At 40.3% G+C, this 19,798-nt stretch overlaps 1 protein-coding gene across 11 annotated transcripts in view; it reads left to right on the top strand.

Moving 5' to 3' along the window:
- Positions 1-19,798, top strand: part of LOC128688791 (titin-like) — a 458,202-nt gene that overhangs the window by 214,154 nt on the left and 224,250 nt on the right. For all 11 annotated transcript variants that reach the window (XM_070085639.1, XM_070085635.1, XM_070085638.1 and 8 more), the window contains 7 exons: positions 738-866; positions 1,893-2,015; positions 3,307-3,445; positions 6,130-6,338; positions 8,565-8,741; positions 9,514-9,697; positions 9,912-10,042. In XM_070085639.1, coding sequence (XP_069941740.1) covers positions 738-866; positions 1,893-2,015; positions 3,307-3,445; positions 6,130-6,338; positions 8,565-8,741; positions 9,514-9,697; positions 9,912-10,042 — 1,092 coding nt within the window. The remainder of the gene's footprint in view (positions 1-737; positions 867-1,892; positions 2,016-3,306; positions 3,446-6,129; positions 6,339-8,564; positions 8,742-9,513; positions 9,698-9,911; positions 10,043-19,798) is intronic.

Here is a 19,798-nt window from a genome sequence, read left to right as displayed (position 1 = left end):
ACAAATGAAAGCCACTAGTTTACAGTGCATTTCAAAATAGCCCTTCTAGCAGTGAATTAAAAATGTTATTTTTTTTGTTAAGTTTCTTATTCAATATAAAAACAAAATAGAACATTTTGCTTGATGATTCAATTCTACTTTTCACCATTCTGTGAAACAATGTATGGTATACAGGTGTTGTACAGCCCTTGTATATTTTCTTTTATTGTTCTGTACTATATAAAGATCACCACATATTCATTGACAGTTTGTGGCAAATATCAAGTACAGTGGACCCCCGGTTAACGAACTTTTTTAATTCCAGTAGTATGTTCAGGTGCCAGTACTGACCGAATTTTTTCCCATAAGGAATATTGTGAAGTAGATTAGTCCATTTCAGACCCCCAAACATACACGTACAAACGCACTTACATAAATATACTTACATAATTGGTTGCATTTGGAGGTGATCGTTAAGCGGGGGTCCACTGTACAATGGACCCCCGGCTTACGATATTATTTCATTTCAGAAGTATGTTCAAGTGCCATTACTGAACGAATTTGTTCCCATAAGGAATATTGTGAATTAGATTAGTCCATTTCAGACCCCCAAACATACATGTACAAACGCACTTACATAAATACACTTACATAATTGGTCGCATTGGGAGCTGATCGTAAAGCGGGGGTCCACTGTGTGTCAGTGAATGTTCTTAACATGATTGCCTTTATTCATATACCCTTTCCTTGTTGTTCAGGGTATATCATTAGTGGTGGAAGAACTGGAACGCCGCCGTAGTAACTTGTCTTCCATCTGTGTGTCTTCGACTGAACAAGTTCTCCAACGCACAGAACTCTCTAATGCCTTCCTTGAACAGTATAATACTGTAAGTTTCACTTGTTTATAAAATAGAATCAGCAGCATAGCTTGGAATCATGGTTGTGCAGTATTGCATTGATACAGTGTACCCTGTTGTGTATTGGTTTGTTGCTACATTCGGTAGTTCTATGTACTGTACAAAGTCATGATTTCTTAATAAGAGACCTTTGGTCTCTTCATTCTCCTGTTTTGATTGCTTGCTCCCAATTTTTTTTTTTTTTTTAGATGTAAAGTTTTATGCTAAGGCATTTCTTGTAGTTCTTTGAGTTTGTTGGTTTTTTCTATTTTTTTTTTTTTGCTGGGGTAGTGAGAGATAAAAGGATATGTTCATTATAGTACTCTTTCATTTACTTTAAATTCATTCATTTATTGAGTTTTTTTTTTATTTATGCTCAAAATTTTGGGATGGTTATGCAAATAAGATTTCTTTGAGTTTACTAATTCACTCAGCTTTGCAAAGGTTCAGATCATCCACAGATCTTATAAGATTACCTTGCATCTACCCATTAATCAGGTTTAACTGTATATTCATAAGGTTTCTAAAGAGATACAGTATATTTTTTATGGTAATGTTTCTTAAACATCCTCATTTATGATATGTATTTTTTTATTTGTTTTCTGTTAAATTCCCAGTCCATTTTTCTTTATTTCTGCATGTCTCTTAATTTTAATTCACTCTTTATTGGGACTTACATAACTCTTAGGAAAGTCCTTTGTGGCAGAGTTAGACTTACATATTGGCAGTAGAACTTGTGTAATAGAAATAAACATGTCATTAAGGTATCAATGGGATACCCCTTGTGCATTGACCCGGAAAGAAAACTTTCATCACTCACTCCATCGTTGTTTAATGATTGAGACAGCATTCTTGTCATGGAGATAAGATACTTGGAAAAAATATTTTTAGTATAGCAGTAGGCAATTAAATTTGTTAATGAATCTACTTTATTGCAATTTCTTAATAAAATTTTAATGAGAGACTTATGTGCTTTTGCCTCTGACATGACTAGCTTCTGCATTGTTTACCATACAGATTGAATCATGGCTGGTTCGCATTGGTGATGCTTTCCTGCAAGGACATCAGGATCCAGGTGGCTCCCTCAGTCTTGCCAAAGACTTCCTTCACCTCCATCAAACACTCAGTCATGATGTTATGGTAGATGGTCATCTTTGAATTTTGTGTGGAGTATACAGTGGACCCCCGCATACCGTTGGCATCACATAACGTTTAATCCGCATACCGCTCGCTTTTATCGCAAAAATTTTGCCTCGCATACCGCTCAAAAACCCGCTCACCGCTGTTCGTCCGAGATGCGTCCAATGTGCGCCCTTAGCCAGCCTCACATGTGCCTCCGGTGGCATTGTTTACCAGCCAGCCTCCGCGGTAACATCCAAGCATACAATCGGAACATTTCGTATTATTACAGTGTTTTTGGTGATTTTATCTGCAAAATAAGTGACCATGGGCCCCAAGAAAGCTTCTAGTGCCAACCCTACAGCAATAAGGGTGAGAATTACTATAGAGATGAAGAAAAAGATCATTGATAAGTATGAAAGTGGAGTGCGTGTCTCTGAACTGGCCAGGTTGTATAATAAACCCCAATCAACCATCGCTACTATTGGTGGTACAGCTGCAGCTGCTGCTGTACCACCGTCAGCTGCTGCTGCTGCTGCACTGTCAGCTGCTGCTGCTGCTGCTGTACCACTGTTGTTGGTGTGGCTTATTGAGAATACCAAGAAACAATTAACCCCAGAGGATTTGCCACCCAGGATAACCCAAAAAAGTCAGTGTCATCGAAGACTGTCTAACTTATTTCCATTGGGGTCCTTAATCTTGTCTCCCAGGATGCAACCCACACCAGTCGACTAAGACCCAGGTGAACAGGGAAAAATGCCTGGAACTAGGCAAAGGTTGGTTTGAGAGATTTAAGAATCGTAGTGGCATACACAGTGTGATAAGGCCTGTTCTGGAAGAAAATGCCAAACAGGACCTACAGTACTCAGGAGGAAAAGGCACTCCCAGGACACAGTGTCTCATCAGTCATTGCTGCATCTTCAATAAAGGTAAGTGTCATTTATTCTTCATTTAGTAGAGTAGTACATGCACAATATATATTGTGCATGTACTACTCTACTATTGTGCATGTATCCTTCTCTTTGTGTGTAGGAAAATGTATATTTCATGTGGTAAAAATTTTTTTTTCATACTTTTGGGTGTCTTGCACAGATTAATTTGATTTCCATTATTTCTTATGGGGAAAATTCATTCGCATACCGATCATTTCGCATAACAATGAGCCCTCTTGCACGGATTAAAATCGCTATGTGGGGGTCCACTGTATATGCGATTTGATTATTGTAATGTAATGAGAATAACATTGGATAGTTTTGAATTCATTTATTATACTTCAACTAAACCATTATTTCAGCAATTACTACTTTTACAGGAGAAGAAAAACGAAATCGATGCGCTTTCAACTTTCCTTGACAAACTCTTACCCGACTTGTCAGCAGAAGAAGGAACAGGCTATCAAGAAAAAATGCAGGCACTTCAAGAGCATTGGGCAATGCTAAAGAAACTCTTAGGTCAGTTCCAACATAAATTTTAAACCTGTTTCATAAAAGTAAGTTAAATTTGAATTAAAGTATCATGATATATTGTAGTTAATGCTCAACCAAGCAGGATGTTTCTGGCCTCAGTAACATCCCCTTTGTCTTTTATTCACATCAGCTGTTTCCCATCAAGGTACTAGAACTCAACTGAACAAATTTTATTTCTATAAAATTGAGTACAGTGTATTATACAATTAGGGTAATTGGCATATATAAACTATGTACTTCATAGAAAGCAAGGCAGAGAAGGAAACTTGTTTACTGTCACTCAGTATCTGTCCTGCCAGGTGTGCATGGACATCATAAGTCAGATGACCCCACTCTTCCAAATGTCTGTTTCCAGACATTTGGGATGATGCACCATATCTCATATCTCTAGAGACACACACTTAATAGTAATTAGTCTTAGACATATTTTCCCGTCTTCACCTTTTTCTTTTCAGTCTTCCATTGACCTTGTCATGTTCATTTAGGTCAAACTCACCCACCATATTTTTTTCATATTTTTAAGGGAATTGAAATTAAGGTTTAGAAAGAGATAATATATTTAGTAAAACACAGGTACAGTGGACCCTTGGTTTTCGTGAGTCTTGGTTATCATGAATTTTGGTTATCGGCAACTTTTTTTGTCAAAATATAGCCTTGGTTTTCGTAATTTCCTTTGGATTTTGGCAGTGGTACGGAACATGTCCCAATGGCCCCATGCGCACAAAGCCTGCTACAGACTCATTCAGCGCCAGTCTGGCATTGTTTCTCGGCAAGTGAGCAACACCCTGCATTCATACGAAACATTTCGCAATAATCCAGTGTTTTTTGTGCTTGCAACTGCTAAGTAACCCACCATGGCCATAAAGAAAGCTCCTAATGCCAGGCCTTTGGTAAAGAAGGTGAGACACATGATAGAATTAAAGAAAGAAAGAAATAGAGAAATATGAAAGTGGCATACGTGTGGCCGATCTTGCCAGGATGTACGGGAAGCCCCATTCAGTGATCACTTCCATCATGGGAAAGAAAAAGGAAATCAAAGAAGCTGATGTGATAACGAAACAGAGGTCACAAACAGTCGAACATGTGGAGAAATTATTGTTGTTGTGGGCCCACCAAAAGCAATTAGCGGGAGATAGTGTTGTGCAGTTGATAATTTGCGAAAAGGCAAGGCAACTGCATGCCGATCTCATAAAGAAAATGCCTGGAATAAGTGCTGCTGTTAGTGAATTTAAGGCCAGCAAAGGCTGGTTCAAAAATTTCAAGGAGTGAAGTGGCATACACAGTGTTGTAAGGCATGGTGAGGGAGCAAGTTCAGATAAACATGCGGCTGAAAAATTTGTGCATGAATTCAAAAAGAGCGCAGAGGCAGAAGAATTCCTCCCCCAACAAGTGTTCAGTTGTGATGAAGCAGGCCTCTTTTGGAAGAAAATGCCAAAGAGGACCTACATCATGCAGGAGGAAAAGGCACTGCCAGGACACAAGCCTATAAAAGACAGGCTAACTCTCTTGTTCTGTGATAATGCTTGTTGGGATTACAAAGTGAAGCCTTTACTGGTGTGTCACTCTGAAAATCCCAGAGGGTTCAAGAAAAACAGTGTCGCCAACAAACAAATCTTCAGTAAAGGGAAGTGTGATGAAATTATTTTTTGTTAATACTTTTGGGTGTCTGGAACGGATTATTTGGATTTACATTATTTCTTATGGGAAAAATGGTTTTGGTTTTCGTGAATTTTGGTTTTTGGCAGACTCTCTGGAACTCTGGAATGGATTAATCACGAAAACCAAGGGTCCACTGTATTGGCTTTCAACTCACTCTTTTTAAATATGAAATAAATGGGTTCACTACATGAATTACGGGTAAAGGAGGTTTTGTGTGTGAGGGGCTTGGACATACAGCAGCTGTGTGTGAGCATGTTAGATAAGAGTGATTGAAGGCCACTGATTTTTGGGACTTGACGAGCTGTTGGAGTGTGAGCTAGGTAACACTTTGTGAAGTAATTCAGGGAAACTGGTTATCCAGATTTGAGTCCTGCAGATGGGAAGTACAGTGCCTGCACTCTGAAGGAGAGGTGGAAATATTGGACAAACATCTGAACTGCAGTGTCTGTGCATCTCTGGCAAGAGAGTGATAGAGTAAATGATGGTGAAAGTATTTCTTTTTGGGGTCACCCTACCTCAGTGGGAGACAATCAGTGTGTCAAAAAAATAAAAACAAGAGGTACTGTAAAGGAAATTTCATCCTTAGGTACCCACCTCAAGTTTATCTAAGCCACTCTACAGAAAATACTCATCTCGTCCATCCACTTTTTTGTATGAGATCCATTAATGGCTCACCACATGAATCCAAACCCTAATAATTCACTCCCATACCTCTCCACATCCCTGTAACACTTATAACTTGCACCAGTACCCCCTCACATCCCTACAACTTAACATTCTCAGTGATATTTTAAACTCATTCCTATACCTCTCTCACATTCTTATAACTCACTTTCATGCAGCTGTTAGTCTCTCTAGTTATCATATATTCCTTTATTAGAGTAAGTTATTATGCAAAGATTGTTTGCCTAAAACTAAATAAAGTTGCATGTAGTGCAGATTATAAAAGTTTTTGAATAAATGTTTTAATGCAATCATCAGTACTCTTAATGTTTCAATATTCCACACAGATGTTCGTATTATAATTAGTGAAAAGTATGTTAAGTTCCACGAAGATGCTGAGGCTGTGAATAATGCACATGAAGCCCTTGAATTACTCCTTAAAGAAGCTCAGGGAGAAGATCGGGGTGCTGAGGTAGAAGCTATGTGGGAACAAGTTCAGAAGCTGTATCTTGACCTTTGTAACACAGGAAAAGCATTCTGTCAAGATGTTAGAAGTGTAAGTGATGCTGGAACCCTTTATCCAGTAAAGCTTAATTGTGTTGTGTGCAAGTCAAATAGCACTCATTGTCACATTCACACAATTTTTGTTTAATTTTAGAGCTTGTAGCAGTCTGGCATTTCATTTGATTTCCAAGTAATATGAAGACAAAGCAATGGAAGCTTTTATTGTAATGATGTATCACTTTAGTTTAAACTTTATCAAGTTTTGCAGAAAACATGTAAACTACTCCTTATATTAGTTGTCTGATAGGATGAAGAGGGAGGTGAGGACCTGTTTATTGTGACTTGTGTTGAAACATAGATGTCACGTGCTAGCTGTCTGGCAGGTGAACAATGGGGTGAGAACTTGCATTACTGCATAAGTTTGCAGATTGTATAGACAGGTGAAGAGTGAGGTGAAGATCTAAGTAATGTGACTTCTGCTGCTTCATGGGTGATGTCATTTGTTGGTAAGTGATGTAGGACAGTTTAAAGAGATTTTTGTGAGCATGAATTCATCTGGATTTTGCTGTATAGTATTATAAATCTTGAAGGCACCTTCCAACCATTTTCTCCGTCCTTTGATTCTCACGTAGTATGAGTTTGTCTCTTTCCCAGGTCATAAGGTATGTGGTCTTGTCCCTTGTAGGTGTTGTATGTTATACATGTATATTTATACCCAGGAGTTGTCTTGAGATCATGGACTGTCTTCAGTAGTTTACTTGTTTTCTGTATAACTTGATAAAGCTTCCCTTCAAGCAAAACATTATTATTTTATGATATTTTATGTACTCACGTATTTGTGGCTGTAGGGGATGATTCTCAGATCCTGACCCCACCTCTTAACTTGCTACTCTTCACATTCACTCCCTCTTAGTCTCATGGATCCTTTTGTACCTGCTCTTAAAATTACATATGGAGTCTGCCTCTACTGTTTCCTCACTAAGATCATTCCACTTCCTGACTACTATGAGATTTAAGAAATACTTGTGTTCCTATTTCTTGCCTGTCAAACAGCTTGTTCTTGTCTACCTTAACAACTTTGCCAAGTATTTTGTGTGTTATCATGATTTTTCCAGTTCTTATGTCCTCCAATGTCATTAGGTCCAATTCTGTCAGCTTCTTCTCGTAGCTTATGCCCCTTTGCTCAGAGACAATCCTTGTATATTTCTGCATTTTCTCCAGTTTTGTAACATGCTTTTTCAGGTACAGGCTTCATACTGGTGCTGCATACTATAAGATGGGCCAAACATATGTTGTATAAAGGGCACAGAATGACTAAGAGTCCTGAAAGCTACTCTTAAATTTGCCAGATGAGTATTAGCTGCAGAGGTTATCTAGCTGATGTTAGCCTCTGGCAATATACTGGGCACTATGCTCACCCTTAGATCTTTTTGTTTGAGTGAAGTCAGGCACTTCCATCTCTCTAATCTTTACCCTTTTTCCGGTCTTCTTGCTCTTTCCCCACTTCATGACCTTGCATTTACTAGGATTGAATTCAAGTAATAACTTACCTGACTACTCTTGCAATTTGTCCAGATCCCTATAGAGCCTCTCCTTACATTTATCTGTTTTTATTCTCATTAGTAGCATACCACCAGCCAACAGAGATGTATCTGGATTGTCATTCAAATAAACCAGAAACGGTACTGGTTCTAATACTGATCCTTGCATAACACCACTAGTTATTCTTCCCCATTCTGATGTCTCCTGACAGTCACTCTTTGCTCGCTTTCATTAAGATACTCTTTCATTCACTGGAGTTATTCCTGCCTGAATCTCAAGTTTTTGGCCCAGCCCCTTGTGGGGTACAATATCCAATTCCTTTTTGCAGTGTAAAAACAAAAAAATGAAATCCACACAACTCTCTCTTCCTCTTCTCTCATATCTGTTACTTTATCATAGAACTTCAACGAGTTAATAAAACAGTGTTTGCCATTCCTAAGCCCATGATGGTTATTGTTTATGAAACCACTTCATTCCAAGTGTTCTACCACTCTGCTAATTTTCTCCATTACCTTACAAGGTATGCATGTAATAGAAACTGGTCTGTACTTTAATGCCTCCTGTCTATCTCCTTTTTTAAATATAATGACTACATTTGCTGTCTTCCAGATCTCTGGTAACTGTCCCATATTTTGCTGTTGGTTCACAATCTCTTTTACTTACAAATAATATCCTTTCTTTAGACGAAATTAAAAGTAGTTACTGTATATCACTTAATGTTTTATTTATCCATTAGGCAGAGGATCCTTACTTGGACTCAAATCGTGCAGTGTTGTGTGTGGAATCTATACTGGAGCATCTAGGCAAACGGCGTCTTGTTATCACTGACTTGCATTCTCACTTCCACATGAAGATTACTGCAACCAAAGAAATGATGGTTCTATGGAAGACTTACAGAGAAAATGTCAGTAAGGTAAGAGAAAAAATGACTAAAAATTAAAGGAATTATGACACTCCATTATATTGCTGAGCAATGTTGCATATCAGAATGTACTGTATATATGTGTGTGCAATTACATATTTGAGTTTGCAGTGAGGGAGGGGGAGGGTAAGCTTTAACTCTTTATCTTGTCTCTTAACTTTGGACCAACTTAATCCAGTAGTTTGATTTTGCAGATAAACTTCTCTGTTTAACTAAAGTGGTCACTTAGTGCGAGTACAGTCCAGTTTTTAATGCGCTGAAATTAATTTCGGTCCCAAAGACATTGACTTCATAATGTTGTTAGCAATTTTGACCAGACACCTACAGAAATATAGAATTTATTCATGCTGAATTGTCACACAAAACTGAAATTACGATTTATATTTTGTATCGGAATACTTGTACTGATATTTAGTAGTTCATCAGTACTGGATTTAGTCTTTCCAAAAATGTAATTCCTGAGCTGAATTAATGGAAATAAAATTTGATCAGATTTGACATAAATGCAAAATTTTCCACACATTTCAAGAGTTTACCTCATCAGTTTCACCTAGCTCATTCATGTTGTTCAGTATTCTTGCATCGAAAAATATTTCCTAATATCCCAGCCACTCATCTGTGTGTACAACTTCCATCTGTGTCCTTTTGTTTGGTCACTCTCATATCTAATGTTCTGTCATTGTTTACCTAGTCAATATCTTTGAGTATCTCGCACATCATAGTCTTACTTTTGCTAATGAAGTATTTCTGATTTTTTTTTTAGATGCAGTCTGAAATGTCTCAAATGGAAACAGATTTCTGCCCACTCTTAAGAGGAAACACTGCAGACCCTGAAGGCATGGCTAATACACTGGAACAGAGACTAAACATTTATGTGTCTGCTGTAAAGAAAACTCAAGAAGATATTCAGAACATGATGACGAGAGCAGAAGTCATGTCGTACAAAGGTATCTTATACCATGAGCTTACAGTTGTTCAGTATCAACAGAAATAATTCAATTAAAAGTTTTAATTTCATTTATCATTATTTCTTGATAAATAGTTGTAATTTAAAACAAATTGTAAAGCATATTTATTATGGTGTTGTATGTTTAACATAAAAGTGATATGCACTAATATCCCACTTTTGTACATATCAATACATATTCTTTATTTTACCAGGTGACGATGGGGGTCAGCGTGATGAAGTAATTGGCTCCTTACTGCAGCTATACCAGAATCTACAGAATAAAGCCACAGAATATCAAATCTTGGGTCACATGCTAATACAGTGGTGTAGAAACATTGCTGAGGTTAGTTTTTATTTGCCATATCCAAGAATTTCACTAATAAGAAATTGATATCAGTCTCAGTGTTTTGGTATGCTCAGATAGATTGCAATTTATTTTTTTTAGCTAAAAGTTTCAGCAAAACACCCCCCCTTCCTCCTCAATACTGGTCACCTTAGCATGTTGGCAAGGAATTTGTGTAGTTTGTGCCCAGAGGTGAGGATCTCTCTTATGGGAAAGGCACCACATTTTCCACAGGAGAGAATAACTCAAAACTCAGCACCTCTTCCATCATAAATAATGAAGATATTTCCCCTTGGCAGTTTGGAGGGATATGTTGTGTATCTCTATACGTATATGCTTCTAAACTGTTATATTCTGAGCACCTCTGCAAAAGCAGTGATAATGTGTGAGTGTGGTGAAAGTGTTGAATGATGATGAAAGTATTTTCTTTTTGGGGATTTTCTTTCTTTTTTTTGGGTCATCCTGCCTCGGTGGGAGACGACCGACTTGTTGAAAAAAAAAAAAAAAAAAAATCCCCTTGCCTTTATATTATTAGATTAAACTTTGTTGTACTATAGCTCATTCTAGCTCAATACATAGTCAATACCAAAGTCATTATATTAGACCATTGTGCAATTACTAGTGAGAGTCTGGTGCTATTTTTAATTTGCATTTTTATATTATTAGATTAAACCTAGTTGTACTATAGCTCATTCTAACTCAATACATAGACTATACCAAAGTCATTATATTAGACCTTAGTGCAATTACAAATGAGAGTCTTGTGATATTTTTAATTTGTATTTTTATATTATTAGTTTATACCTAGTTGTACTTTAGCTCATTCCAGCACAACACATAGACAACATCAACTTCATTATGTGTATTAGTGACTATACTCTATATGACCAAAATGCTTTAGGTATATACTTGTCCAAACTTCCCATCACTACAGATATCAGTACTAGAACTCAACACACAACTCAGGATATAAATAACCATAATTTAAACCTAGAAGATGATTGATCACGTTGACCCTGATCTAAACCTCCATAATCTGACGCTCAATCAAAACCTATTGGAAAGTAACTGCCTTTATTACACAGCATCACAAGCCAGCACTATCCTAAACAATGCTAAAAGTCTATCAGTACTTAACTACAACATCAGGTCCTTAAGCAAACACTATGATGACCTCCTGGCTCAATTAAAGGCTCCCCATTTTTATTTACCCCTGGCACCCCTGGCGTGCTGTCAGCGTGTCAGCGTGCCTCGTTGTGCTCCCGGTTTTCTCGTGTTTTCACGGTCGCTCTTACGTGCTAGAACTTTAATTTGTGTCATCAATCCTATACGATACATCCCTCTAGCGCCTGGAACCAATCTTGGGCGGAAAACATTATATACTGAGTCAAAAAAGGAGAATTAGTGTGCACTGCGTAGCAGAGTTTACTGCCAGAGGGGAATCATAGGCCTGTGTCCCGTGTGGAAAAAAATAATAATAATTGAACTTTTCATGTCAGAGGAAAGAAAGTCTCCCTGATATCATTGAGTATACATAGTGTATAGTGTATACTACAGTGGCTCCCTAGTATATTGATGATAAAGGCTAAAGTGTCATTTGAAAACAGGTGAATTTGTAAATGAAGTGATAAGCCTATAGAGGAAGGTGCCAGAAGTCGCCAGAAACTTACCACAGGTCAGCTGTTTTTAATAATCTTCCTGGCCTGCTAGTGTACTCGCATATAATCTAGTGATACCAGTGAATAGCAGAATACAGTGTTGTAGTAGCAACTAACCAGTATTATAATGGTACTTAGTGGAGTGGAGTGACTTTCATTAGTTTCTTTTCTTGAAATACGAGACGTTACTGTGAATTTCATATAACCTGTAGTTACCAGCGGTCGCAATATACACAACGAGAAGCAATTATTACTACAGAAAAAGCGTCCTTCCTCCAAAATTTGCACCAGTCAACTATAGTGATAATATAGCATTTATTGCGGTGGAGACGGAAAAAAAAAAAAAAATAGAAAAGCCAGATACAGCGATTGATAAACAAGGAGGTGACCGTTCGTCATTGTAGGAGCTGCCAGATATCACCGGCTCTTCAACACGCAAGTTATACTTTTGTATCAGTCAAATCACATATTACTCGGGTAGATAATTTCCAGTAGATCCTTCATGTGTTAGCTCAAATCACCGACCAGTATGTTTTAAATAAGTGACCCACTGATCAGAGCAGATCGACTGGTCCGGACCCTTGACTGGTCCGAACCCTTGACTGGTCCGAACCCGGGACTGGTTTCAAACAGTTTCGTTGGACAATAAAGCAGACTGTAAACGGATGGGGTTGTAGGCGCCCTTATAAACACAAACATTAAAAATCAGGAACGTGACGGTAAGCTGTCCAATATACAAAAAGAGTTAGAAACAGAAATACAAATAGCTAGAGCTTCATTTAAGGTTATTAATATAATATTCAAGAGGTTGCTAGTAGAATTGCAGTAAATCAACCATTCAAATCATTATGAAGCTGTGTGTAGTCTGTGGTCAGTCAAACAAACGGGCTTCCACATGGATAAATTGTCATTTTTGTGGAAATTGGTGTCACGCCCCTTGTGCAGATATCCCAGAACTAGCTACAAGCAGTATTAAAACAGAGAAGTGTTTCTGGGTATGCCCAAATGAGGAAAATCTGTGGACTAAAATCACAAGGGTATTAAAAGAGGACAACATCAAAGCTGCTTTCATAGAAAACCTGGAAGCTTTCTACAACAGATGGGAACATAAAAAGTCTGGGCTGAATGGTACTGCCCTTGATACTGGCCATGTAGTCACAAACTGTAAGGCTGGAGGTGATGTCCTGGGAGACAGTAATAGTAAAGCTGGAGGTGCTGTCCTGGGAGACAGTAATGGTGAAGCTGGAGGTGCTGTCCTGGGAGACAGAAATGGTGAAGCTGGAGATACTGTCCTGGGAGACAGTAATGGTGAAGCTGGAGATTTTGTCCAGGTAGTCGGGAATTATACGCAGGAAGGAATACATATAAATGACCTCATAGGGGACAGGAGCCATAGTAGGGAAACAAGTGTAGTCAAAGATAAGATAAAACCAATATTGCAAACTAGAAATACCGCAGGAAATAGCAAACAAGAGGACTCCAATAGCAATAGTGAGGATAAATTACCAAAAACAACTGGTGGGAGCTCCATTGTTGGTGCTAGGGAGGATAGAAGTAAGACAGGGAAACATGCACCAACAGGGAATACAGTCACAGAAACCCAAGGCAAGCGGAAACCAAGCCTGTGCACATACTATGCACTTGGTATCTGCTGGCATGGGAAATCTGGAAAAACAGATGGGACGTGCAACTATGACCACCCTAGAAAATGCCATGCCCATATGACAACAGGAAAATGCAAACTCCCTTCCTGTAAGCTTTTTCACCCTGAAATGTGTACCTCTTCAGTACAGGAAAGACTGTGCTATAACTTAAATTGCCAGGCATACCATCTAAAGGGGACAAAAAGATACAAAACATCCAGGCCATGGAAAAACCTGGGTAGCCACAGCCACTCAAGAGGGAGAGGTTTTTTAGTGCCAGGAAGAAAAAAAAACTGGCAGGAAATGGCAGAAATCGTACATCAAATCCAGTCATTCCTGGAGTGGAACCACAGTCGATGGCCTCCACTCCAAACCAACAGATACAGATACTAATGCCGGAAAAAAAATCCCCCCCCAGTACCAACAATACCACCAGTCCGATAACATTCTTCTTTGCAAATATACAGGGTCTAAAGCCAGCAACAAACAACAAAATACCTTTCATCCGTGGACTGCTTGCAGAGGCAAAGGCAATGTTCGCGGCTTTCACTGAGACCCACATAAAGGATCACTTGGACAATGAAATATGGATCCCAGGTTACAACCTATACAGATGTGACAGAGTGAACAGGCAAAAGGGGGGGGTTGGCCTGTACATTGCAGAGTCACTTGTTTGCACAGAACTGCTTAATGCCTCAAATGACGTAGTGGAAGTTTTAGCAGTAAAGGTCGAGAACCAAAACCTAGTCATTGTGGTAGTCTACAAGCCTCCGGATGCAACATCCCAGCAATTCCAGGAACAGCTGTTAAAAATTGACCACTGTCTGGAAAATCTTCCAGCTCCTGCACCCAACATCTTGCTCCTGGGGGATTTCAACTTAAGGCACCTAAAATGGAGGAATATAGCAAATAATATTGTTGCAGTAATAACACCAGGAGGCAGCTCTGATGAAAACTCACACTCACACGAGCTTTTAAATCTCTGCACAAAATTCAATTTAAACCAGCAAATAATAGAGCCTACTAGACTGGAGAATACACTAGACCTCATATTCACTAACAATGATGATCTGATAAGAAATGTCACCATATCAAAAACAATATACTCAGATCACAACATAATTGAGGTTCAGACATGTATGCGAGGAGCCCCAGACCGACAAAATGAGACTAGTCACGAGGGAGCATTCACCAAATTCAACTTCAATAACAAAAACATAAAGTGGGACCAAGTAAACCAAGTCCTAACCGATATAAGCTGGGAAGATATACTAAGCAACACAGACCCAAACTTATGCCTAGAACAGATTAACTCGGTGGCACTCGATGTATGCACAAGGCTTATTCCTCTAAGAAAAAGGAGGAGTAGATGTAAAATAGAAAGAGACAGGCGCTCCCTTTACAGGCGACGGAAAAGAATAACAGAGCGGCTAAAAGAGGTCAATATATCTGAAATGCGCAGGGAGACACTGGTCAGAGAAATAGCAAGCATCGAACTTAAGCTAAAAGAATCCTTTAGGAGTCAGGAATCGCGGGAAGAACTAAAAGCTATAAATGAAATCGAAAGAAACCCAAAGTATTTCTTCTCCTATGCCAAATCAAAATCGAGAACAACGCCCAGTATTGGGCCCCTACTTAAACAAGATGGGTCCTACACAGATGACAGCAAGGAAATGAGTGAGCTACTCAAGTCCCAATATGACTCAGTTTTTAGCAAGCCGCTAACCAGACTGAGAGTCGAAGATCAAAATGAATTTTTTATGAGAGAGCCACAAAATTTGATTAACACAAGCCTATCCGATGTTATCCTGACGCCAAATGACTTCGAACAGGCGATAAATGACATGCCCATGCACTCTGCCCCAGGGCCAGACTCATGGAACTCTGTGTTCATCAAGAACTGCAAGAAGCCCCTATCACGAGCCTTTTCCATCCTATGGAGAGGGAGCATGGACACGGGGGTCGTCCCTCAGTTACTAAAAACAACAGACATAGCCCCACTCCACAAAGGGGGCAGTAAAGCAACAGCAAAGAACTACAGACCAATAGCACTAACATCCCATATCATAAAAATCTTTGAAAGGGTCCTAAGAAGCAAGATCACCACCCATCTAGAAACCCATCAGTTACACAACCCAGGGCAACATGGGTTTAGAACAGGTCGCTCCTGTCTGTCTCAACTACTGGATCACTACGACAAGGTCCTAAATGCACTAGAAGACAAAAAGAATGCAGATGTAATATATACAGACTTTGCAAAAGCCTTCGACAAGTGTGACCATGGCGTAATAGCGCACAAAATGCGCGCTAAAGGAATAACAGGAAAAGTCGGTCGATGGATCTATAATTTCCTCACTAACAGAACACAGAGAGTAGTCGTCAACAGAGTAAAGTCCGAGGCAGCTACGGTGAAAAGCTCTGTTCCACAAGGCACAGTACTAGCTCCCATCTTGTTCCTCATCCTCATATCCGACATAGACAAGGATGTCAGCCACAGCACCGTGTCTTCCTTTGCAGATGACACCCGAATCTGCATGACAGTGTCTTCCATTGCAGACACTGCAAGGCTCCAGGCGGACATCAACCAAATCTTTCAGTGGGCTGCAGAAAACAATATGAAGTTCAACGATGAGAAATTTCAATTACTCAGATATGGTAAACATGAGGAAATTAAATCTTCATCAGAGTACAAAACAAATTCTGGCCACGAAATAGAGCGAAACACCAACGTCAAAGACCTGGGAGTGATTATGTCGGAGGATCTCACCTTCAAGGACCATAACATTGTATCAATCGCATCTGCTAGAAAAATGACAGGATGGATAATGAGAACCTTCAAAACTAGGGAGGCCAAGCCCATGATGACACTCTTCAGGTCACTTGTTCTATCTAGGCTGGAATATTGCTGCACTCTAACAGCACCTTTCAAGGCAGGTGAAATTGCCGACCTAGAAAATGTACAGAGAACTTTCACGGCGCGCATAACGGAGATAAAACACCTCAATTACTGGGAGCGCTTGAGGTTTCTAAACCTGTATTCCCTGGAACGCAGGAGGGAGAGATACATGATTATATACACCTGGAAAATCCTAGAGGGACTAGTACCGAACTTGCACACGAAAATCACTCACTACGAAAGCAAAAGACTTGGCAGACGATGCACCATCCCCCCAATGAAAAGCAGGGGTGTCACTAGCACGTTAAGAGACCATACAATAAGTGTCAGGGGCCCGAGACTGTTCAACTGCCTCCCAGCACACATAAGGGGGATTACCAACAGACCCCTGGCAGTCTTCAAGCTGGCACTGGACAAGCACCTAAAGTCAGTTCCTGATCAGCCGGGCTGTGGCTCGTACGTTGGTTTGCGTGCAGCCAGCAGCAACAGCCTGGTTGATCAGGCGCTGATCCACCAGGAGGCCTGGTCACAGACCGGGCCGCGGGGGCGTTGACCCCCGAAACTCTCTCCAGGTAAACTCCGGGTAAACTTCATTATTACTGCTCCTTCTTTAACTCTAACTCTATTTGAAACCCCTGACCTAATCTCATTTATTTCTCCCCACTGAAACTCTCTCACCCTCTTCAGCTTTGTTTCACTTAAAGCCAGGACATCCAACTTCTCATTCATATTATTATTATTATTATTATTATTATTATTATTATTATTATTATAATCAAAAAGAAGCGCTAAGCCACAAGGGCTATACAGCCACAGTCATCTCTTTCATCATTTGCACAGCATCCAAAATAAGAATGTTGGTGGTTGTTGCCACAACCTGGCCAGTATGAATAAGAGATGTCTTAAAAATAAACCTTGTGCAAGAAAGGTATAAAATACCAACAATATGAAAGTTAAGACACATGTGCAACATCTGGATATCTTTATTGTAGACGTTTCACCAGCCAGTGGCTTTATCAATACAGATTCTAGGACATAATTAGAAGACAGTAGAACTATATGCAAAAGATGAGGTAATCAGTCCCTCAGCCTTGGAGTTAGTGTTCACAGCATCGTGGTGGAGGAAAATCTGGATTATTATTATTATAATCAAAAAGAAGCGCTAAGCCACAAGGGCTATACAGCGCTGCAGGGCAGGAAGGAAGCGAGGGCATCAGGTGGCAAAAGGGAGGTGGATGAGTAATAGGTTACGGATAACAACGGAGCAGTGGATGGTGAAAGGGTAAAGGGCAGCAAGAGACTGAGCTAGAAAGGGCTGAGGGGAGTGCATAAGGTATCATCATCAGAGTTTGTGGAGTAAATCAGTTGTTGTCAAGAAGTCAATGAGAGAGTCAGGATTAAAGGAGGGTCCATCAGCAAGAAGGGAAGGTAAAGAGAGAGTAGTAGAACGAAGACGGCGTTGGAGGTAAATTCTGCGTGCTCGTTGATAGAGAGGGCAGTCTAACAGAATGTGGCTAATCGATACTGGAACTTGACACTGCTCACAGAGAGGTACAGGGTGCCTCTCCATGAGACACCCGTGAGTAAGACGAGTGTGGCCAATGCGAAGACGGGAGAGAGTGGTCTCCCAACCACGGCACTGATGACAAGAACACGGCCAGTAACCTATGCTCGGTTTAATAGAATGAAGTTTGTTACCAAGCAGAGTTGACCAACGTTGTTGCCAACGGGCGCGAAGGTGGGCAGCTATTGTAGCAAAATAGTCCAGAAATGGAACACCTCTATAGGAAATTGGTAGGTCATGTACTGGTGACCGCGCAGCAGTGTCTGCCTGTTCATTGCCCTGTACATCGACATGACCAGGGACCCAACAAAAAATAATATCTTTATGCTTCGTAGAGATACGGCGTAGCCAAAGTTGGATACGGAGAACTAGGGGGTGAGATGTATCAAATTTTCATATAGCCTGTAGAGCACTAAGGGAGTCTGAGACTATCACAAATGATGACACAGGCATAGATGCAATATGAATAAGTGCTGCAAGAATGGCATACAGTTCAGCAGTAAAAATGCTAGCCAAAGATAGTAAATGCCCCCGCACGACGCTGTCCGGAAACACTGCTGCGAATCCGACGCCGTCTGAAGACTTAGAGCCATCTGTGTACACAGCGGTGGCATGAGAATGGGAGTGGAAGTGATCAAGAAAAAGAGAGCGGGAAGCCACCGTAGGCAGTTGAGCTTTCGAGCAAGGGAGTGAGAAAGAACAGACCCAAACAGCTGGAACTTCCCAGGGGGGTAGGGAAAAGTGAGATGCTACATGAACATATAAAGGTGGTAACTGAAGGGAAGACAAGAGTGAATGTAGGCGAAGAGAAAAGGGACGGAGCAAACAGGGGCGGTGAACGAATAAAGAATGTCTACTAATATCGGTGACCATTCTATAAATGGAAGGATTGTGTAGATCGTGAGAGCGTACATAGTAGCGAAGGCAATGGGCATCACGGCGATCAGACAAGGATGGAACATTCGCTTCTGCATAGAGGCCCTCAACAGGGGAAGAGCGAAAAGCACCAAGGCACAAACGTAATCCTTGGTGATGGATAGAGTTAAGGCTAGAGAGAGTAGCAGGGGAGGCCGCGGAATAAATCTGGTCACCATAATCGAGTTTCAATAAAACGAGGGCTGAATGTAGGCGAAGCAGAGTTCAACGATCAGCTCCCCAGGAAAGATGAGCAAGGGTTTTAAGAAGGTTTAGCCGGCTGTGACAAGTTGCCTTCAGAGAGGTAATGTGAGGTTTCCAGGATAACCTACGGTCAAAGAGAAGGCCTAGAAACCTGACTGGATCACGTTCGGGGATACGGGAGCCATAGAGATACCAAGGATGATCGGAGATAACAGAGTGTCTAGTGAAAGTAATTTGGTGAGTTTTGGTACTTGAAAATTTAAACCCATGCGTGGTGGCCCAAGTGGAAACACGGTCGACCGCATGCTGGAGAGAAACTGCAATAAGATGGCAGTCAGTGCCTGCACAAGCAATAGCGAAGTCATCAACATAGTGATGACCAAATATTGGGTGGAAGAACAGAGGCCAAATCATTTATAGCAAGGAGAAGAAGTGTTGTGCTTAGAACACATCCCTGAGGGACACCTTCAGCTTGGACGAAGTCCGGGGAAAGAACATTATTGACTCGAACACGGAAATGTCTGTCAGTTAAAAAGTTCTTAAGGAAGGATGGTAGATTGCCTCGGAGGCCTAAGGAATGGGCCTGGGCCAAAATATTATACCTCCAAGTTGTGTCATATGCCTTCTCAAGGTCAAAAAATATGGCAATAACTGAGTGATTATTCGCAAAGGCATTACGAACATACGTATCCAAGCGTAGTAAGGGGTCTATGGTAGAACGACCCTTACGAAAGCCATATTGACTAGCGGAGAGACTGTTGTGTGTCTCTAAATACCACATTAAATGTCGATTTACGAGACGTTCCATCACTTTGCAAACTGCACTAGTAAGAGTGATGGGACGATAGTGGGAGGCATCATGTCCTGTAGTACCCG

This window comes from Cherax quadricarinatus, chromosome 16, assembly GCF_038502225.1.
Source record: "Cherax quadricarinatus isolate ZL_2023a chromosome 16, ASM3850222v1, whole genome shotgun sequence".
Classification (NCBI taxonomy): Eukaryota; Metazoa; Arthropoda; class Malacostraca; order Decapoda; family Parastacidae; genus Cherax; species Cherax quadricarinatus.
Note: the sequence above shows the minus strand (reverse complement) of the source record. Positions and strands in the feature narration are given on the sequence as shown.